We start from the raw sequence: 21,768 nt of genomic DNA, 5'->3' as shown, positions 1-21,768 counted from the left end.
GAGGACTCGTGTGGATGCTGAATACTCAGGAGAGCTGCGTGTGAACTGTGTTTGTGTGAGCGCGACTATTGTTTGGTACTTTGAATTATCGAAATAAAACACATGAGTCCTCAGCTTCTCTGCAGCTCTTAAGCAGATCTTATATCAGACAAATAAGCAGATCTAATAGTTTTTAAGACCTTTCTTTACGCAATCATGCTATTTTTCCACGAAATGTGAAAAATTTCTAGTTTTGTTTTCTTCCAGCTATGCTCCATTTTTCTGGCTGCTCTCTTAAGGGCCCGAGTGTGCTCGTTGTACCACGGCGTTGGACTATTTTCTTTAATCTTCTTTAAGCGCAACGGAGCAACTGTGTCTAAAGTGCTGGAAAAGAGAGAGTTAAAAGTTTCTGTTGCAATATCGAGTTCTTCTAAGCTATCTGGGATGCTGAGATGATGAAACTGATCAGGAAGATCATTAATAAAGCAATCTTTAGTGGCAGAAGTGATAGGTCTAACATATTTGTAACATGGTTTTAGCCAGGTTTCTGTCAAACACAGCACATCTAGGTAATGATCTGTAATCATATAATTTACAATAAGTGCTTTTGAAGAAAGGGATTGAATATTCTGTAACCCAAGCTTTATCATTTGTTCATCTGTATTATGTTTTTTATCTGTTGAACATGAATTACATTTTTAAACTGAAATGGGTTTAAGAGTTTTTTGTATTCACTAATTCAGGGAGCAGACACAGTCTCTATATGATGATATCTAGGTGAAAGAGGCTCTATGTGATGGGATACTATGATGCGAGACAGCTAGCAGACGGTTGGTTTAGCCAGTCTGTCTGCTTTCTGACCTGGGCCCCAGTTTGTCAAGGTTCAACTCTAAAGCTAGGTTTATACTCGCCGTGATCGCACAAGCGTGAAGCTGCACACGGCAAAAATGACGTCACTGGCGGTCGTGCACAAGGCCCCATTCCGCTTGTTGCTGAACGACTTCGAGGCGAATCTAGCCGAGCGTGTCTCATCACACCGGCACCCAGTTTGCACGTCTAAATTAGTTGCTTATATTTACAAAATGAGCATACAATAGCATAATAAGCCTTTTTAAAGAACATAAAGGTCCATGTTTAATAAAAATGTTCACAAAACTTAATGAAATATTTAGTGAAATTAGAAAATATTAAAGAGATTGTTAATTTAGTTGTGTACATACATGTTCTTATATCCATATATTTTGTTCTCAATGTCACAAGTAATAATCTCAGGGTTTACTGGATTTTAAAAGATTTTTTTGTAGTGTGGTATTGGTGGTGGTGTACTAGAGTAAACACTGGCACGTGTTTACTCTAGTACACCACCACCAATACCACACTACAAAAAAATCTTTTAAAATTCCTGATGGTTTAGAGGACAATTTGTTTCAAAGAATAGTACAACGTTTCAAAGTCATTTAAAAAAATAGTACAACTATTTTCGAGTATAAATTTCGAGCACGTCGAGTATAAATGCCTCATCCGTTTGGGGAGGCTCGCGCTGCGGAGCCAGGCGAAAGTATAAACAAGGTTATGTGCCATATTACTAGAGCAGGGTTCACCAATCTCGGTCCTGGAGGGCCGCTGTCCCTGCAGAGTTTAGCTCCAACCAGCTCCAACACACCTGTTTGAAAGTTTCTAGTATGCCTAGTGAGACCTTGATTAGCTGGTTCAGGTGTGTTTAATTGGGGTTGGAGCTAAACTCTGCAGGACAGCGGCCCTCCAGGACCGAGATTGGTGAACCCTGCACTAGAGAGAAGAGCAGCACCATCCCAGGAGGGATGAATACCATCTCTTTTCAACAGGTCAGGTCTGCCCCAAAAACTTTTCCAATTGTCTATGAACCCTATATTATTTTGCGGACACCACTTAGACAACCAGCCATTGAGCGAGGACAGTCTACTAAGTATATCATCACTCCGGCGAACAGGAAGGGGGCCAGAGCAAATTACAGTGTCTGACATCATACTTGCGAGTTATAATAATCTTAGAAAATAATAATCTTAGGGCATTTACGATTTGATTTGATGTCAGGCGCTGTGGCTCCCGGCAAACATGTGACTGTGGTGGCTGGTGTCTCTATTTTCACGTTCCGTGTAATAAAATCGCCAATAACTAGGGCACAATCAACAGGATTCTCAGTGGGTGTTTCACTGAGTGGGGAGAGAATCTATTTGATGTTGTAATCGGAACGGAAGAGCGGTGTTTTGTCCCGCGACTACAGCGCCTCATCATCACCCAGTTGCCCTGCTGCACGGGCTCTACTTCAGCCGGAGCTGAACCATGTACAGAGTTCACTAAGCTATACGCATCCAGAGCAGTATCTAAAGCCCTTGCACTCTTACTCTCCTCGATTAAAGTTTGGATGCGTGTCTCTAGTTCTGAAATCATCTCCGTCAGCCTGACTATCTCCCTGCATTTATCACATGTGAAGCCCTCAGTGCTGACAGAGAAGGTTTTGCTATACATGTGGCAGGTGGTGTAAGTGACAATAACAGGAGATGACATGACTCACTGTGTTTGTTGACTGATCCTACTCACCACAGTTGTTTGATGGCACAAGAGAAAAAATACGACAAGTACAGATACCAGATTAACAGGCTAGGGCTAGCAAAATGTTTGCACGTTGTGCCAGCGATAACAAGCTAGCAATGTAAGGTTAATGTGACAGACAATATTAGATAATATCAGATATAGTGTGATGATTAAGTTATACTAATCAATATAAACAGCAAGGAAAGATAGGGAATGGAGATTAAAACGAAGCTATATGGAGCAACAAACACAATCCGCTCAGGCAGACAGGAATCCGCTGTGCAACAGTGAAAACTCTACGGTTTGTGCCAAATCTAATAATGCATCTAGAATCTAATTAAATATCTGCAACATCCCAGTGAATCCATTTACTGTGATCATGTTCTCATTATGAATGTGGACGGATGAGTCACAGTGACTTGAGTCAGAAGAAGAGCCCATTATGAATCACTGCATCTCATTTAAAATCATACAAATAAAGGCCAGGTAAATGTAAGGCATGTACAACATCGAGTATGAATTTATATGACAGCTGGAGTGTGTAAAGGGGTTTGAGCTTGTCATGCTTATGTGAACTCAGACAACAAGGAAGAGAGGATACAAATGCATATATATATATATGTTTATAATAATGACCAAAATATATCAGACATGGAAAACAGAACTAAACAAACCATCACAGAAGGAGAAACACAGAGGAAACACAAGGGCTTGTACACACGAGTAATAAGACTGACAAGACACACCAGCAAACAATCAAGGGGAAACAAAGCAAAACTACAGACTAACAGACTACAACACAAAAGCACAAAGAACACAAACAAGAGATACATAACAGATCTATGACATGTCACGTCTCATGGCCATCAAACAGGAAAACACAGTCGTTGTACTTCAATACTCTCTTTATTACAAAATCTTATATTGCTGAGGTTTACACTGTACAAAGGACAGTATATCATACATCGCTGTATTTACAAAATACACTTCTGTATATCAGAGCTAAAAGGCAAACGACTTCAACCACCGCAAGCATCAAATAAGGCAAGAATACTGTATCGACAGTACAGAGATGCATTTGAAAGAGCGATTCATACCCTGAAGAAAAGCGTCATGACTCAAAAACATCAGCATGAAAATAGACATATGCCATAGAAATATTGACAGAATCATTGTTTCTCCTTCTTCAATGACTCACAAACAGTCTCATAAATGTACAGAATCTGAGAATGGGTTTTGTGCTTGTAAACACGCACCAGTCGACAGGGATCTATAGTGTGTGTGTGTGTGTGTGTGTGTGTGTGTGCGTGCGTGTGCGTGTGTGCGCGTGTGTGTGTGTGTGTGTGTGTGTGTGTGTGTGTGTGTGTGTGTGTGTGTGTGTGCGTGTGCGTGTGTGTGCGAGTGTGTGTGTGTGTGTGTGTGTGTGCGCGTGTGTGTGTGTGAGACAGCGCTCGTCATGGACAGGTTGTTGACCTCCATGTCAACAGATGTTCACTGCACCCTTGTGTCCCCATAGCCCTCTCTATCTGACCTCATTCCCATCAAAGCATCTGCCGCTCTCAGGTAAACACCACGGTAACAATCCGAATACTGTAGAAAACGTATAGTATCTAATAGCTTCAGTCTTTTAACAGAGCTGTTGACATTATTAAAGTGAATGCTGATGACAGAATCGTGTCCAATCATTAACACTTCAGATTAAGATTTCATAAAATTGGCACATATTCAGCATGTTGAGGTTTGTCCCTGCTAATCACACACTATATCACTGTTTATATACAGTGGGGTCCAAAGGTCTGACGATCTGGGACTCGAAATACAATTTAAACCTGGAAAAAAAAGGAAAGTTTTAAGTTTCTTTATTCAGAGCTGCTGAAAGACTGACGCATTCATCTTCATTTCCACATTGATAACAGAATTTGTAATGAATAAATAATAAAAAAAGAAGTCTTTTCAATATTGCATCAGACTTTTTGGACCCAACTGTATGAATATAAATGTCATATTGTAGTTTATAGTGTTAGAACAGTCTGTCAGTGTGACTGCAGCCGATGATGAAGATGATGATGATGAAGCTTTCTTTAGACTGCTATTAAACTCCCTGATTTCTCTTGTTCTATAAACACACACTGCTTTGAAACAATGCATACTTTACATATAAACTCTCTGTATCCTGATGTAAGGCTTTGGAAGCATCAGAAATATTGGTATTGTATTATTATTAAATCAGAGTGCAGCTATAAATGTGTTATTAACATTGGAGAGCTCTGATTTGTATTCCTCCAGTGTTGTAAGCAGTATCAACCTTTAGAAAAATGTGAAGCATGTGATGAAGAGAAAATTAATTTAAAAAAAAATCCAGTGCACTGTTTGTTTGGATGCAGAGCGTGTGCTTGTTCTATTGCCGTCTATCTGTTATAAATGTGTCTCATGCACACACTATCACATTCATTCAAATGCACTGGAGAGTTTCATACAAAATAATGCACAAACTCTAATTGTAAGAACATCTAGTATGTACAGTTCATATAAGATGTTGGCTTAGGATGCATAAAAAATGACGCCTTGCAAAAGATCACTTGAGGCTTTGAACGTTTCCGCAGCGCCACAGAATCCTTCATGTTTCAAAGACCGTTCACGTCTCTGTGAACGTGGACATTCACAACCCATTTGCTTCAATGACTTGAGTGGGAAAGAAATGCAGGACGGCACCTGAACTCATCCAGGAGGAAGTGATGTGATGGTGAGAAGTCTTTAAAAGAGCGTGAAGTGAAGAATCATTCACAGCAAGGGCAGGAATGTGTAATGAAAAGCTAAATCATGAGAATCTTAATGCTTACTCAGTGAACAGGGAACGTTCTGGCGAGGTTCTCTCAGGGTTACCAACAAACGTTCTTCCAGTAACGTTTATAGAACGTTCCTTCAAAGTTATCTGGTCTTTAATAACGTTCTCAAAACGTCAGCACAAATACATTATTTATACATCGTTCATGGAACGTTTTTTTTACCTGAAACGGTTAGTTGGACGTTCGTCTAACGTTTTTTAAATGTTACTGCTTTTTTCAGAACGTTCAGAGAACAGTTAAAAGTAACATTCCCATAATGTTTGCAAAATGATCAAATGGAACGACCCATTAACATTCGCATGACCACGAAAAAAATAAAATAAATGTTTTTAAAACATTTTTGAAAAAAATTGACATTTTGAACTATAAGGGAAATAACGTTAGCAAAACGTTCTCAGAATGTGTTATTGGGTATAAAGGGAAGACACCGCTGATTCTGTCCACCTGCAGACGTGGCTCCTACACCTCCTCCTCTTTGGTCTCCTCCTCTTCTCCGACTGAAGGCACATTGGAGCTGTGAGCGTGCGTCCCCGCAGTGCTGCTCATGCCGAGCCTGGCCGCGAAGCCCGAGGCCACGGACGAGTTGCTGTCCGCCTTGGTCTGCGTGCTGCTGCTGCTGCGGGCGATGGCGTGGACCCTGCGCTCCAGGCCGCTGGTGTGATGGGGCGCTCTGATGCCGGCGTCCTGCGCTTTGCCCTCCAGGAAGTACGTGAGCATCTGACCTTTGCCCTTCACGCTGACATTGCCACGGCACACCAGATCGTAGTCGTTCTGAAGCTGACGGTAGACGTCATCTGTCACCTGGAGGGGCATTTATGTTCAAATCAATATACGTACATGCGTATTTATTTCTGCGTGCGTGTGTAAATATGTACAGTAAGTTTGTTCCTTGTCCACAGGGGGGGCATCAGACTTTTTTGGTAGTGATGGGAAGTTCGGATCATTTTACTGACTCTCTCGTTCATCAAAATGAACAAATCTTTATTCAAGTCTTTTGTTCATTTAACAGCCAAATTCCCTGAACACACCTACGCAATCTTGATCATATTTTAAATTAAGAAATGATTATAATGCAGCCAAAGATAATTCACAGGGAACATAAATAATTACTTTACTTTCCGAGTCTTTCGTTCATCTGTCACGTGACAGACGCAATGACCGGTCACTGGTTTTTTGATTCTCTGCCTGTTTTCTGGATTGACCTTTGCCTGTGTTTTCTGCCCTACTGCTCATTTGGGATTGTTTGCCCATTTCTTTGACCTTTTGCCTGTTGTATGGATTACGATTCTGGATTGTCCCTATAAATCTGCCTTTGGATCTTCAACCCTAGACTTAAAGCAGTTTGTGACAATGTTAACATTAAAAATAAAGAAATTTTATTACAAAAAAATATATATATTTTATTTGCATTACACTAATAGTTTATTGCTATGAAAATAATGTCACAAATGAACTGTAACTGCAGGTTTTTATTTATTTATCAAATTTAAGGCTTTTAAAGACCTTTTGAGACCTGCACAAATAAAATGAATACTGTGTGTCTGGGTAAGGCAATGTCTATGATAACATCCGAACCATAAAATGACTAAAAATGCAGATTTAAACAACTTTACAGTTCAAATTGCCTAATTCATTACAAAAAATGCTTTTCTAATGTCTTGTTTCCAGTCCAAATCACTAAACGTGATTTTCTTTGCCTAAAAAACAATAAAAAAAATCTGCCAATGTGGTAAGAAAAATGATCTTGTATTACATTTGAATTAATATTATTTTTATTGTTTTATTTATTTCTTTTCCATTTGATAACTTCCAGATAATTAAGCTTGTTTTAAGCAAAATTATCTGCCAATGGGGTAGGAAGAATAATTCTTGTTTTAAGCAAAAACTCACTTAATTTATTTTTTTATTTATTTTTATTTTTAGAAAACAAGATATAATTTCTTATGTCATTTTACTTATCTAGTAAATGCTTCTTGATTAAAGAATTTGTAGGTATTTGGACTGGAAACAAGACAAAAATACTAAGTAAAAAAGGAATTTTTTGCAGTGTACATGATTTGATAAAAAAATTAAAAAGTTTAAAATGACAAACCTTCCATTTCATTTTTTTTTTTTTAATAAAAGGGATGAATACAAATTATAAATTAACACATTTATATTATTTAAAATATTTTTTTTTTCTGTATAAAATGTTAAGGATCCTAAAAGTAGGCCTTACTTTCTTTATGCAAAATGTTTTTTTTGTTTTGTTTTTTTTAATTTGTAAAAAAAAATATTTGAATTTTTTATTAATTAATTTTTATTTTAAAAATAAAATGAATTTTTTCCCCCATAAAGACATAAATCACATGCATCACCGTGTCTGGCACATACGAGTACCTGGATCTTCCCCGGGACCCCAGTGCTGTCCATTCGGCTGGCCACGTTCACCGTGTTCCCCCAGATGTCATACTGTGGCCGTCGAGCCCCGATCACCCCCGCTACCACTGGACCCACGTTAATACCTGCGCATTCAGAGATACAAACATCAGAACACATCCTCAACCGCGACTACATTTAACTGATAACGGGGACATGAGGCCACTTAAACAAATGATTGATAAATAAATAATGATAGATAATGTCCCAAAATATGATTCCAGAAATTAGGTTTTGATTTTGAGGTTGTTGTATTCGGTCATTGCCGTGTCTTTAATAGTATTGTAGAAGAAGTATAGTAAAACTTGAATTCAATATTTTCAATATTTTTATATAATTTAAATATTTAAAGAGTTAGTTTTTACAAATTAACATTCTGTCATCACTTTCTCATTTATGCAATCGCCAGATCCTTTTATCCAAAGCAACTTGTATTGCATTGAAGTTATACTGTACATTTGACATGTTTTACATGTACTGTACATCAGTTCATGATAGAAAATGTCATTCCAAACCTCGTTTAGAAAAATGTTTAATGTTTCAACAGTTTTTGCTCATACAACTAAAGTCAGTGGTGTCCAGAACAGCAAAGACAAACCACACTGACTTTCACTGAACGGAAAATAAAGCACTGAAAGCTTTTTCAAAATATCGTTTGTGTTTCACTGCTAGAAAATAATGCAGGTTTGTACATGCACAACATGAGGGAGAGTAAATGATGAACTGAATGAATAAAAAAAATGTCATTTTTTTCTCAAATATTTAAAAAAAGGTATATTCTCAAATATAATTCTTGCTTCCCTTCACAAATGGTAGAAAAGTGCAGATTTGGCGGAGGGACTGAGGCGAACACAGCAGTAAAGGCTGACCAAAGCTTACCCACTCTCAAGACAAAGTCATTATATGACTGATAGTTGATTTCATCAAGAACGTCAAACATTTCAATGGCATAGTCTGCTATGGTGCTCAAGTGGGCAGCACTGGATTTCTTTGCCTATGAAGGAGAAACAAATAATGTTCACAGATGTTCTGTGAGTATTTCTGCATGTTTAAATATGCGGCTGGTTTAGTGACCTTGGTCCCGATGGTGGGCACCAGCCCCACCGCTGCCATGTATGTGCTGCCGATGGTCTTGATCTTCTCGATGTCCTTGTAGCACTCTTTGTCCATGAGCTGCAAAACAGGGGAAACAGGACTGAATAGATCAGGAGTGCCAGCATGATCACAGGAATGTTTGACAATGTCCTGTAAAAGTAGGAGAATGACCTCGTCGAAGTCAGCAATGATCTCGTTGAGCAGTCGCAGGCACTCGACGCCCATGTTGTTTCCATCCAGCTCGATGTAGAAGTCGTTGAAGTTGGGAATGGAGGCAAACAGCACTCCCACCTGAGCATAGGACTGGTAGTAAAGATCCTGCCACACGAGAACCAGACAGTCAGCTCAGCGATCTCTTACATTAGTGTGCTCGTGACATTGAGTTGAAGGCCTCTCACCATGTTTCTGGGGTTGGACAGAAGGAAGTGTTGAGCCACGTGAGCGGGCAGCAGGTTGAAGAGAATCCTCTTGTTGTCCAGTTTGACTTTCTCCATGCCGTCTCTCTCCTCCTCGGCCTGAACACACACACACGCACACACACGTTCAGTGGGATAATCCCAGCGGACAGGGAACGTTCTGTCAAAGATATGAACAAACGTTCTTCCTGTAACATTAATAGAACGTTCAAAGGTATCTGGGCCCGTATTCATAAAGAATCTAAGAATCCTCTCAGAAAACTCTTAATTTAGCTTAAAAACTTTTATGTAGGAGTCTTAGCTTAAGAGCGATTCGGGACCGATCTGAGAGCAACTCTGAGCAAGGAAAAGACAAAAACTTTTATCTTAGTAAGGAGGCGGGGTTGACCCCGTTGCTATGTATGACACAATCTTTTGACGACTGTGATTGGTTGGTTGTCCAAGAAGGAAAAAAAAAAGTGATTTTAAGTATAGGGTCTATTCTAAGCCTTCACTTTGAACTTACATGCGTAATTTTTCCTATTTGATCGTTCTCACACACACACACACACACACACACACACACACACACACACACACACATTATATATGTGTTTATAAATCCTTTTTTTATTTACCATGCTGTTAATTTCCTATAAGGTATTTGATTGCTTAGAATGATAAAAATTGTTCCACTCTTTCCAATTACACTGATTACTGGCATGTCTATTTAAGTGGTGGTTTGAATGTTAGTTTTAATGTATCAAACATGGAATTTTCCCAGTTGCCAAATATCGTAATGTAGTGATTACTTTCATTTCTGGCGCTATGGCATTTCTGCGCTGTGTCGGAGATGTTAGCGTGTCTCTAATAAGATCTGTCACAAACATGATCCCTACACGATCTAATATATAGCTTCTTATTAACTCACTGTCATCCATCATCTGCAACACATTTCTTCTCCCTCTTCGTCTTTCTGCCATTTTCTCCTCTGCTAAAGAAACTCTTAAGCCTCTTAAAAGTCCTCATCCGTGCTCCTAACAATTTTAACCTTAAAACCTCTTTTAAGGGTTAAGATGCTTCCTGAATTACTTTTTTCTTTACTAGGATTTTTTCTTCAATTTTAAGAGTAAACGCCCACATTTCTAAGAATTTTCTTAGAATTTTGTCACTAGGAGCTACTCTTTGCATTAAGATTCTTTATGAATACGGGCCCTGGTCTTTAATAATGTTCTCTAAACGTTAGCACAAAAACATTATTTATACATCATTCATGGAGCATTTATTTTTTTTCTGAAACGTTTTAGTTGGATGTTCTTGAAATGTACGTTTTAGTGAAATGTTACTCGTTTCAGATCGTTCAGAGAACACTATATTTACATGATGGGGGTTGAACTTCTGCGTTCCTGAGAAACGTTTCGTTCACTTGCAGGACGCTTGTGACGGAGATAATATGAGGTGGGAGGAAGAACTACATCTCAGTGCTTTTGCAACTAATCACAAAAATTATTTACGAATCTTTTGTTTTGAAATAGTGGTCACGTGATTTCAGTAATACAGTACGTCATAACTGTTTCGAAACGTTTAGAAATGTCAATGGTTCACCACTGGGGGGCGATGATCTCTGTGAACCCATGAATCATGCAGATTCACTGAGATTGAACAAGGGTTTGTGGGTTTTACCTGATCTCTGATCAGTTTTATACATTTGTACACATTTTAATGAGGTATTTGTATAATTAAAATAAATAATAGTAGTTAATAGTCTCTGTTTAGCTGAGCCATCCATAGAACAAACAAAACAAGCCCTGAAAATCGATAAAATAATCTATATTATACAGACACTTAATATTTAATAGTATTAGATGACTAATTAATTGCATTTGATAGGTTATACTTTCAATTGACATTTGCAATGGGTTTGTAGAAGCTGTTTTATGCATGTTTGGCCTGAGTTTTTGTTGCATTTACACTGTTCTGACCAGCGTGTGTCGCTTTGAACGCTTCGAAAAAGTGAATCATTTTGCAAAGCAATTGGTTCAATTGATTCGAAGCTTTGAAAAGCTTTGTTTCTCCCATCACTATCAGACATCAGTCCAAGGGAATCCATTAGAGCAAACGTGAAAACAGGCAAAAAGCCCAAATAATCCAAATAAGGGGAAAAGGCTTAAATCAAGTCCAATAAACATGTAAGGTCAAGCACAGGTAAATCCAATCCAAATAATAATCCAAAACAATCAGAGATGTTTGCAAGGCAAGACAAAACTTCGCACTAAAATAGGTCACCAGTCATTAGCCTGATGCAATACAGGTGCAATGTCAAAACTCAGGGAAAGAGACCTCTGGTGGCGCTCAAGTAACCTTGCAACTGCATGTTCACTAACTCTCATTAGAGTATTAGTAGACTGCTGTGCTGTTAGGTTAGGGTTGATAAAAATGCAGTCTCGGGGCGGTTTTCCAAAAAAAAAAAAAAAAAAAAAACCTTACATAAAGCCCAATGGGGGAAAATGCTGTTAATGTTCTTTCACAGCATCTTTTATAAATATATATATTTTTTATAAAAAATTTAAACTTAGGGCCATTAATTTCAAAACTCAGAGTGGAATATCGAAATAAGGTGTTACCCACAATACTTTTGCTAAGAGAACTTATATAATTAAAAAATAATAATAATAATTCTCCTATCTCATATTTTTCCATCACCATGTCCTTTCCTGCTGTGTTCCACAGAAGATAAGACAATTCTGTTAAAGTTTTATCACAGCACCTTTTATAAATAAAACAGTGTTTAAAAAATGTAAACTTAGGGCTACTATACTAGCATAACTTCACTGCTATTATAATTTCTGTTGAAATGCTGCCTGTTCTGCTAAATTAATACATTTAAATAATGTAAAAATATGTATTCAGAAATCTTGCTCTGTGACAGACATCGGCTCAGAAGGGATAGGACAGTCAGATTATGGTGTTGGTGTTGGCAGGGTTTCTTGCTCCTCTGAGTGCGTCAGCAGCTGATCCGAGCACAGGCTGGGGTTCTCCACGTACCTGCGTGGCCCAGAGGAAGTCGAGCCGGAGTTTGAGGTCCATCTGTCTGGAGTGAAGGGCCAGAGCGGTGGAGAAGAGCAGCAGGGACACCACGGGCTCCAGACCACGAACACTCAGCCAGCCCCAACTGCTCTCCAAAACACACATCAGCAGAGTCAACACACTGATCCAAACTGCAGAAAAGTGTTCAGTTTTTAGTTGAAACCGGTGTCGTGTAAACGGCCCCTGAGAGAACCTTCCCAGAATGTTGAAGTTCTGAGAACGCTCCGTGTTAGCTGGGTAATGAGTCGTACATATAGTCTTGTTTTTGAGCGGACTTTAGTTTAGTTCAGTTTAACTTTATTGTTCATTCTGTTTGTCACAGAGCGGACATTTGACACTTGTATCATCCATACATCCCGAAAATACAGCCACATGAATGCTTACACATTGACACGAACACAGAATTAAACAAATTTCCTAACACCCCACACAATAATATTAAAAAGATTCATCAGAAAAATCTATTAAAATAGTTCCATAGTGCCAACTATTCTCTTGGATTAATAAAAAAAAAATAAAAAAATCACTACCATTGGAACAAATGATTATATATATTTGATGAGACAAAATATTCCAAGGCACTCACGTGGTTAAGCGTAAAAGGCCTTTAATAAATTGGGCTAATTAATTAAAACATTGATGGGAAGGCTGTGTCAAGCTGAAACACGTTTTTTAAATGGTTTAATTATTTAGCCAACTTTATTAAAGTTTTTGGTAACACTTTATTTTGATGGTCCATTTTGAACATTCTGTTGACGATAAGTAACTTTGCAACTACATGTCAACTAACTCTCATTAGAGCATTAGTAGACCGTCTGCTTAATATCTGCTAACACTTCATTGTGTTGGTCCTCCAACAGACACTCTACTGACTATAAGTAACTTTGTAACTACATGTCAACTTATTCTAACCCTAACCCTACCAGTCTACTAATACTCTACTAACACCCTAATAAGAGTTAGTAGACATGTAGGTGCAACGTTACTTATCGTCAACAGAATGTGTTAAAGGGACCATCAAAATAAAGTGAAACAAAGTTTTCTCTTGATGTTTAACCAAAGTCCCTTTAAGACAAGTCATTTCACTCGGCGGCCATCTTTGAAACGCCTCTTTGAAACATGCACATGACAAAACTGTTCGCCAAGTTTACGATTAAATTTCATATTTGAAATCACCAATGAAATCTGACAAACGTCTCATAAATGTTGTTTCTTCACGCTCAAATCATGACAGAAAACAACATTTTTCAGCTGGATCAAAAAAACGGAACAGTGGAAGCGTGTCTGACTGTGCTTACACCTCTGTAGAACACACACACACACACACACACACACACATATATATATATATATATATATATATATTTCTTCTAGCCATAGGAACTTTGAGTGTGGGAGGATTTCAGAAGTAGAGGGAAGGCGATGAGTAAGATCCCAGACAGCAACATAGTGTCGGCCCAGATGCGGCCCACATCTGGCACCTGTGGATTCAATACGTACTAGATGTGGGCCGGATCTGGGCCGACACTATGTTGCTGTTAGCCTGGTTAAAACCAGACCATTCTCAGTAGTAACTGAGTTATGGTCTGGCAAAGCTTCATTAATAACTCATTTCCAAAGGGGCGTCACCAACGGGCGTCGCTCAAATGCCTCTAGGCGCAATTGGATAGACCTAAAACCAATCAGAGCGATCGTCATCGTGTAAAGCCCGCCCCAACGTTTCTGATTGGTGCCACGATTTCGACGGATTAGAAATGGGCTTGAATAAGCTCTTTGCCAGACTACTTGCAGAGCAAATCTAAATTTGCAGGAAGTTGTATGGGTTTTCCCAGGCTATGTTGCTGTCTGAGTATCTTTAAATATCACAATTGCCTGTTTTTTTAAAGATAATAAAGATTGTTATTTAGATCTTCCTTGTCTCCAACCATCACACGACACAGGGATCTATATAAAACTGTTTTTGAGAGCTCAGTGCCCTGTGTCAGCCATCTCTCACCCTAAAGAGTGTCTCAGTCCGCTGAGCTCCAGAACCGTGATGTACAGCACCACCAGCAGCAGTAACAGGATCATTTTGGGCAGCCAGGACACTCGCAGGAACAGCGCCATGGTCAGCGTGCCCACTATGCAGGATAGGAAGGCGTACTGGGCGCCTTCACACGGGAGCTCGGCCATGGTGCGGTTCAGCCCTCCGGCCGGGTCAATGATCAAGATGGAGCGTGTGGAGTTAGCGGGCCAAAGCCATGGCAAACAACTTACCTGAGGAGAGAGAGAGAGAGAGAGAGAGAGAGAGAGAGAGAGAGAGAGAGAGAGAGAGAGAGAGAGAGAGAGAGAGAGAGAGAGAGAGAGAGAGATGAGAGAGAGAGAGAGAGAGAGAGAGAGAGAGAGAGAGAGAGAGAGAGAGAGAGAGAGAGAGAGAGAGAGAGAGAGAGAGAGAGAGATTGATGATACTACACATGGCTTCTTTACAGTATTAAAATGGTGGGAATGAAATGCTCAGAATGATTTTAAGGTGATTTACCACACTGGCCTGAGCCACAGCGTATATTAAGAGCACTATGAACACACATAGAACGGTCCGGATCTGTATGGTGAGGCACCCTGGAAAACACTGAGACAGACAGACAGAGATTAGAGAAGACTTGCATGGTGGAAGATCAGTTGTCGAAATATGAACAAGTAAATCTACTTAATTCTATGGTCAAATATCTTCATCTGTTTTCTGAAGATGAACAGAAGTTCTTATGGGTTTATGAGTACATTTTGACAGAATTTAGATGTTTGGGTGAACTAACCCTTTAATGCAATTTTATATAGCAACCTTTACAAACTTTTACTGCAGTGCTGCTAAGAAAATCTTAATATTTACACACATTTAAAAAATATATATGTATTTGAAAAAGCTTATGCCAGTCTTGAACCTGAACATGAACTAGTATGATATAGCTGGCCCGGGCGAGTGAGTTTCTTACCTGAACTCTCGTGATGTGCAGGTACATGATACACACGACTAGAAAACATATGCAGAAGACCAGCAACACCAGCACAACAGTCCCCCTGAGAGCCACAGACACAACAAAACATGAAAAATAATAATACTAGTCAATGCACAGAAGAACTGACAGTGTTATTTATATCAAGTTCAGCACAGATACTTCTTCTAATGTCACCAACCTCAGTAAACAATCATTAGTTAAGTATTGTAAAACAGAGAAAAATGGTATTGTGATATTTCAACGCATATATCGTGATTTAAAGGGGAGCGTGCAAACCCTACTGTCTGAGTCTGATCACTTCATTACATTACAGAGCTGCAAGAATACTATACAAACAACAGATCACATTAAAGTGCAGCTTAAAATATGAATTATGACTAAAGTCTGTTTGGGGGGAAACTTACTGTATTAATCATTACAAATATTGCATGTCAGATATTTATGGAATATAGTACATGCATGTCTGACATATTTTGATAACTGAATGTATAATTTTGCATGTTATGTCTCACATGATCAAAGAATATTTAGAAGTTGTGAAGAGTTTGACAATTTCACTGAGAATCATCTTGTCAAATCAAATGTACTTACTCTTTTTACACATGCCCCAAAACACATGCAATTTGCTTAAATAATACATACAAATCTGATGTAAACAAGAATCTAATTGATCAGAGATCTGACTTATTGTTTAGAGAAAAAAACTGAGCATTGAGCCAAAGCGATTGAGAGAAACTAATGTCTAAAACAATGCATTCTCTAGATTGTCACTGTACGTGTAGCGCTGAGATTGGTTTTCACTGGAATAACAACCCTGTCAGCCTGAAGGGGGCGTCCTCATACTACTGACCATGGAGAGTATTTCTCTGTCACAACAATAACTCTGTGGCTGAGTGAAACCCTGCTGTACGTACTGTGGTATGATGAGAAGGTAGAGGACGCCGAACAGAGCAGCAAGGACGAGAGACAGAACGACAGCGCCGGTGAAGTACTCGTCATTCAGCTGATGATACTAAAGACACACATCACACTGTCAATGCCTTATTCACAGAGCACTTGCTTACACATGGGCAAAAACAAAAGAGAAATGCTGAGCAGTTACAGCAGCTCAAATTCACGTAATTCAACCAGAATCCACGTTCATGGCTGAGTTTACACCATGTCCTAACCAGACACAACACTGCGATGTGATAAAAGGCTTATTTTTTTGAAAAGTTTTTGTTTTGTCTTAAACAATTTGTTTTTGTTTTAACCAGCCACAACAGTGATATGTGACGATTCTATTTTAGAAATGGTTTCTATTTCTGTAACTTCACGGCTGGCACAACAACATACAAAGTATGATAATGATAATCTCAGGTACTGATTGTGTGCTTTATTTAATGTTAACAGTGTCTAATGTGAGTTTGAATATCATTTATGGCCATACTGAAAGTGATAATGGATAAATTCACCGCACCTTAATTTTAATAAATTAAAGGAAACAAGAACATTCGAAATGTGACAAGTGTATTCAAGAGTACTCTGAGACAAAGATGGTTTCGGTCTCTCAGTATGTATTTTTAATCATGTGAAAATGCTGTAATATTTATGAATTTGATTACGTGCATATCCATTTGGTTGTGAGTCCAGTGTGCCTCCGCCCACACACTCTTCTGATTGGCTGTGATTTGTGATTGATTACAGTGGACAGACAAACTCCTTGTTGTTGGAATCATATCGCTTCGCGTCTGGTTTGGACACAGTGGTACGGTCACATTAGTGAAATTTTTGTGAAATGTCACGGGCAATAAAGGTCCATTGTCTATTTTCAATAGTGTAGCGATGTATGAAGCACAGCTTCAAACCAATCAGCTTTCTGTTGGTCAGTGCTGTGAATCCTTGACAGCTTCAACCAGTTGTGAAACCTGCTTTCACGAGTTCACACTTACATATAATTATAAAATTAAATAGAGAAAAGGTTATGCGTACTGCCCGAGGGGAGGACTCCAAGCTCGGAAATTTGGCCCGAACCCAGAGTACCTTTCTTTCACCCTCACACAAAATTCCAGATTACATGTATTTCTATTGAAATAACTGGATTTCACCAGTAAAAATGTGTAAATGTGACCGCATCCAACCGTGCGTCTGCAGCAGACTTCATTCAGTCCACTAGAACTGTTTAACCTCAGTACACGACACAGTGATGACTGATGACACGTGTTAATGAAGTGTTTATGGCTCTCACCCGGTGCTCTCTTTCAGAGTCTCTGTACATGAGCGTGAGGTAGTTCAGGTCAGCCGTGTCGGACTCCGTCTGCCGGGCCTCGATCAGACGGCTGATGTATCGGTTGACGCGTGTCCCCGGGCTGCTCTGCGCGGCGTTGGCCGCCGTCGATGTGCGGTTCCTTAGCTTCTCCGGTGCAGAGCGGAGAACCCTCCTCTGCCAACGGACGATCACATCATGAAGCTGTGAAGCCTTTATCAGACTGTCAGTCCAAATCTGATTTTTGTGCATATCCGATTGGAATCCAATCATATATATGTGGCAAAAAAAATCACATTTTGGGCCAGATTAACTAAACAGGGCAAATAAGCGTAATGATGGAATGGGAGAGGAAACTGCCGCGGGTGAATCTACTGACAAGGCGCAAATTAAAGAACACAGTCGCAGCAGCTCATTTCCATAATGGCCAATGCAATCTAGAGCAACTAGTGATCTACTAACAACACAATCACAGCGAATTAAAAATAACGTGGCTTGGCAAATTATATATTCAGATAGCATCTTCCTCTGGCATTCCAAATAAATGAAGACGAGTGGAGAAGATTCTCTCCCTTCTATCACACGCTGTCTGTTCCCTGTGGTTCCCCCGCCTACAACTATCACAGCATGTCAAGCACTAAATGGGTTAACGCATGCTTTTTCTGGGCATTAAATAATGATGCAAATTACGCAAATACCAGTAAGTTGACTAGCGAGCGCAAACCTTGCATGATTCATACTCTCCTCCCATACATTTTGCATCTGAAAGGGAATTTCCTACAAATGCAAATGAAATAAGGTCAGCCGCAAAAATAACTGTGTCCATGCCTTTTCATCGCTCATTTTTCACTGCGTGTCTTAAGTAAATCCTGACAGTAGTTTTTTAATACCAAAAGAGGTGCTGCATTGACGCTTTTTGTTAGTAAATCTGGCCCTAAATACAATTTTTACAAATCCATTTCAACCTACATTCATACGTGGTTTGAAATCTTTTTCACATTCATTCCAAATTAATGGGCATCCAATTCAGTCCTGACTGCTTTAATCCGATTTTGCGTAGCTTATCTGCCAATTTATGACACCAAGCAAAATTTAAACATGACAGATGTTGTAGGAAACATGCTGAAAGGCACTGCAGAATGTCTCAGGTCATGACTGTAACCCTGGTTCCCTAAGAAGGGGAAATGGGACGCTATGGGGAATCCCTTTAGTGTGACCGGTGTCTGAACCAAAGATGCCAATCTATTGGTCAAAAGCAGTCTATGAATGCGGAGTGCCTGCGAGTATAAGAGGGCGCCTGCAAAATATGTCATCAACTCTTTTGTCTGAAGGAGACGTACAGGCAACCTGATGCATAGCAACGATATGCAGCATCTCGTTCCTTTTCTCTGGGAACCAGGGTTATAGTCGTAACCTGAGACGTTCCCTTTTGAAGTGGAACTTCGACACGCTACGGGTAACAAATACACAATCCACCATGCTGAGGAGGTGCCTGCCTTACTATGCTGAGTTTGTAAACCATAGTAGCAATAAAATAACCTGATTCTACAGGTCAATCAGATTCAAGGCGCGTCAACCCACAGGCACAAAATTGCGAGCCACACACTTCTTAGTGGAGCCACTCCCTAAGCCTTAATTTCTCTAATAGCAAGAGAAATTTCAGCTTCAATGCTCTATTGCAGGGGAAGTCCCGGCCTTATAACCTTCCACCCTCCCTCGCAGGGCAGGTAAAAACCTAAAGGCCACAAGAGCAAGTTTCTGACGCTAGCTATTGTCAGTATATTGACAAAGCCCTCAGGGAGTAGCTTTTCCAAAAGGAGTACTCAACTACAACCTTTGATTCACCACTACTTCTCAGGAGGTGAAAAGGCTCTCGCTTCATCAAAAAAGGAGATGAAAATACACAAGGCGCATAGCGGAAGGGCTATTACCACTTCAACTCAATGCCTAAGTAAACTGCAGGGGAGCTAAAGCTCTACTTATCTAACCTAAATCCATAGGGGAGAGATCTCAACCCTATCCATTTCATCTCTGGGACCTGCTCAGAGACCTGCAAGCACTAATTGAGCCAGTGCTGTTATAACAAGCCGGGAGGCAATAGTCCGACCGTCCTAACTTGCCAGGTCCCCTAAGTATAGGTCGACCAGAGTTATGAGCAATACCCGCTATAGGGGAGCATAAAGTCCTGATTTAGGACCCAACCATAGTTGGGGAGGAGCAGACGGATTCAGATTAATTACAATTTCGTCTACTCTGCTCCACCCTAAAGGAAAGACAGGGAGCATGTCTTTAAGATGCTTTCTACCCATAGTAATAGTTTTTAACTCTTATAATGCCGCTCAGCCAAGGGGGAGCCAATCCCTACTTCAACTTAGGGAAGGTGGAACATGAGAGTTACTAATTATTCTAACTACCTGGGCTATATACTCCAAGGAGACTGCAGGGGAGCCATGCCCTACTTAAAGAACACAGACAATTAGGGGAGAGCAACTTACACTACCTAGAAAGTATGCCTAAAACTCTATCACCCAGACTCAAAAAACCTGAGGGGAACACCCCTGCATCCTCGCTAAGGGGATTTAACCCAACTAATGTCATGAAGAGAGCAAACCAAGGTGGAGAATAATAATAACTCCAAACCTGTTCACCCTGATTCGACCCTAGACTGCAGGAGCACTTGTCCCATTTAGTGCATTAGCCACTATTGCGAAAAAGAGGGGAGCTTCCTAATAACATATGTACTCAACTCAAGAAATGTTTCAGAGGACTGAGCATGACAGCTGGCCTTGGTGACAGGAGTATTATGTCACTGTCACTAACATCACTGTAATCCATGTTATAATCAAGAACAAATGAGACTGAACATAGAACATGATCAGTCATCAGTTTGTGAACTGGTAGTTTACATCAACCTATATCAGTAGCTGATAGGGTTGATGCAACAATACCTCAGCTTCACTACTCAATCTTAAAAATAGCGACAGGTGATACACATACTGGCAAGGAATTAAATTGCTTCCAGAAGCAGTAATCACCCAATTAGAAAGTGAGGGTCATAGGGATATACCGTGACCAATTGCCAGGTTGAGCCAGTAGCCGATTGAAGGACGCTGAATTAATGTGAGATCACATTAGTTCACTTCGACAGTGAATCAACACATTAGCCAGTTACCTTCAATAACTCTAACTCCTAGGACTGTCTATCGACCAATTTTAGCAACATGCACGTTATAATAAGTCCATGACAGAGCCAGGTTTCAATGTTCACAGGACCTCACACACCCCCAAAAAAATCCTCCTCGGAGAAGTCGTGGGTGAGGGGAGGGTGGAAGAATGAATAATGAGCTTTCAGAGCGCCTTTTAGTAATCACTTCCATGAGGTTCTGCCTCCTTCTTAGCAGCGCAGCGCAACGCTTTTGCCCCCTGCTCCTTGGAGGTGAGGGGATATGAGCAGCCATGCTAACCTTCTGTTCCTGTCTCCAGGAATCTCCCGGAGATGGGCCAGAAGGCTTAGAGGAGGCAGAGGGTCTGGACTCAGCTTTATGTGGGATAAATCACCTAAAGGCGGCAGATCTCGGCCTCGCCTCCTTGAAACACTTGACCAAAAGACCCAAATGTGAGATTTTAGATGTCCAGGAGAATTGTTTTATCTTTCTCCTTAATCCCCAAGAGGTTTAACCAGAGGTACCTCTCTGTAACCACCAAGGCCGCCACAGAACGGGTAATGGCCGTGGCTGTCTGTTTGGTGGCTTTGAGTGTCAGTTCCATGGTCCAGCGCAGTTCGGCCACCGCCTCAGGAGACAACCTATGTCCCTGATTCAAGTCCGTGAGCAGGTCAGCCTGGTATGCCTGCAACAACGCCATGATGTACAGAGCACCACCGGCCTGGCCCACTGCCACATACGCCTTCTCCACAAGCTGCGAGATGGTTTGGCACAGCTTTGAAGGCAAGGCCGGAGCCTTAAGTGAAGACGCCTCACCCTGTGAAAGATAAACCACTAGTGGTTCCTTCATAGGAGGCATCTTCATATATCGTGCTCGCCCCATAGCTCAAATGCTGGAAAGGAAAGACATGAACCGAGTATGGTTTCTTCCAAGACTTCTCTACCTCACAATGAAGGTCTGGAAGAAATGTT

General features: G+C 40.2%; 1 protein-coding gene across 3 annotated transcripts in view; it reads right to left on the bottom strand.

The window, feature by feature from the left end:
- Positions 1–3,440: 3,440 nt before the first annotated feature.
- Positions 3,441–21,768, bottom strand: part of adcy1b (adenylate cyclase 1b) — a 58,642-nt gene continuing 40,314 nt past the window's right edge. Inside the window, exons 9-20 of one of the 3 annotated variants that reach the window (XM_084120614.1) lie at positions 17,615–17,809; positions 16,302–16,399; positions 15,364–15,448; positions 14,913–15,002; positions 14,391–14,650; positions 12,353–12,479; positions 9,311–9,427; positions 9,084–9,230; positions 8,892–8,990; positions 8,697–8,811; positions 7,779–7,903; positions 3,441–6,200 (exon numbers count right to left, since the gene is read on the bottom strand). In XM_084120614.1, the coding sequence (XP_083976740.1) occupies positions 5,859–6,200; positions 7,779–7,903; positions 8,697–8,811; positions 8,892–8,990; positions 9,084–9,230; positions 9,311–9,427; positions 12,353–12,479; positions 14,391–14,650; positions 14,913–15,002; positions 15,364–15,448; positions 16,302–16,399; positions 17,615–17,809 (1,800 nt within the window). In that variant the 3' untranslated portion in view covers positions 3,441–5,858. Of the gene's footprint in view, positions 6,201–7,778; positions 7,904–8,696; positions 8,812–8,891; positions 8,991–9,083; positions 9,231–9,310; positions 9,428–12,352; positions 12,480–14,390; positions 14,651–14,912; positions 15,003–15,363; positions 15,449–16,301; positions 16,400–17,614; positions 17,870–21,768 lie in introns of all 3 variants that reach the window. The other 2 variants (XM_084120612.1, XM_084120613.1) reach the window with 2 other exon arrangements.

The sequence above is a fragment of the Abramis brama genome (assembly GCF_963993115.1).
Source record: "Abramis brama genome assembly, chromosome: 7".
NCBI lineage: Eukaryota > Metazoa > Chordata > Actinopteri > Cypriniformes > Leuciscidae > Abramis > Abramis brama.
Note: the sequence above shows the minus strand (reverse complement) of the source record. Positions and strands in the feature narration are given on the sequence as shown.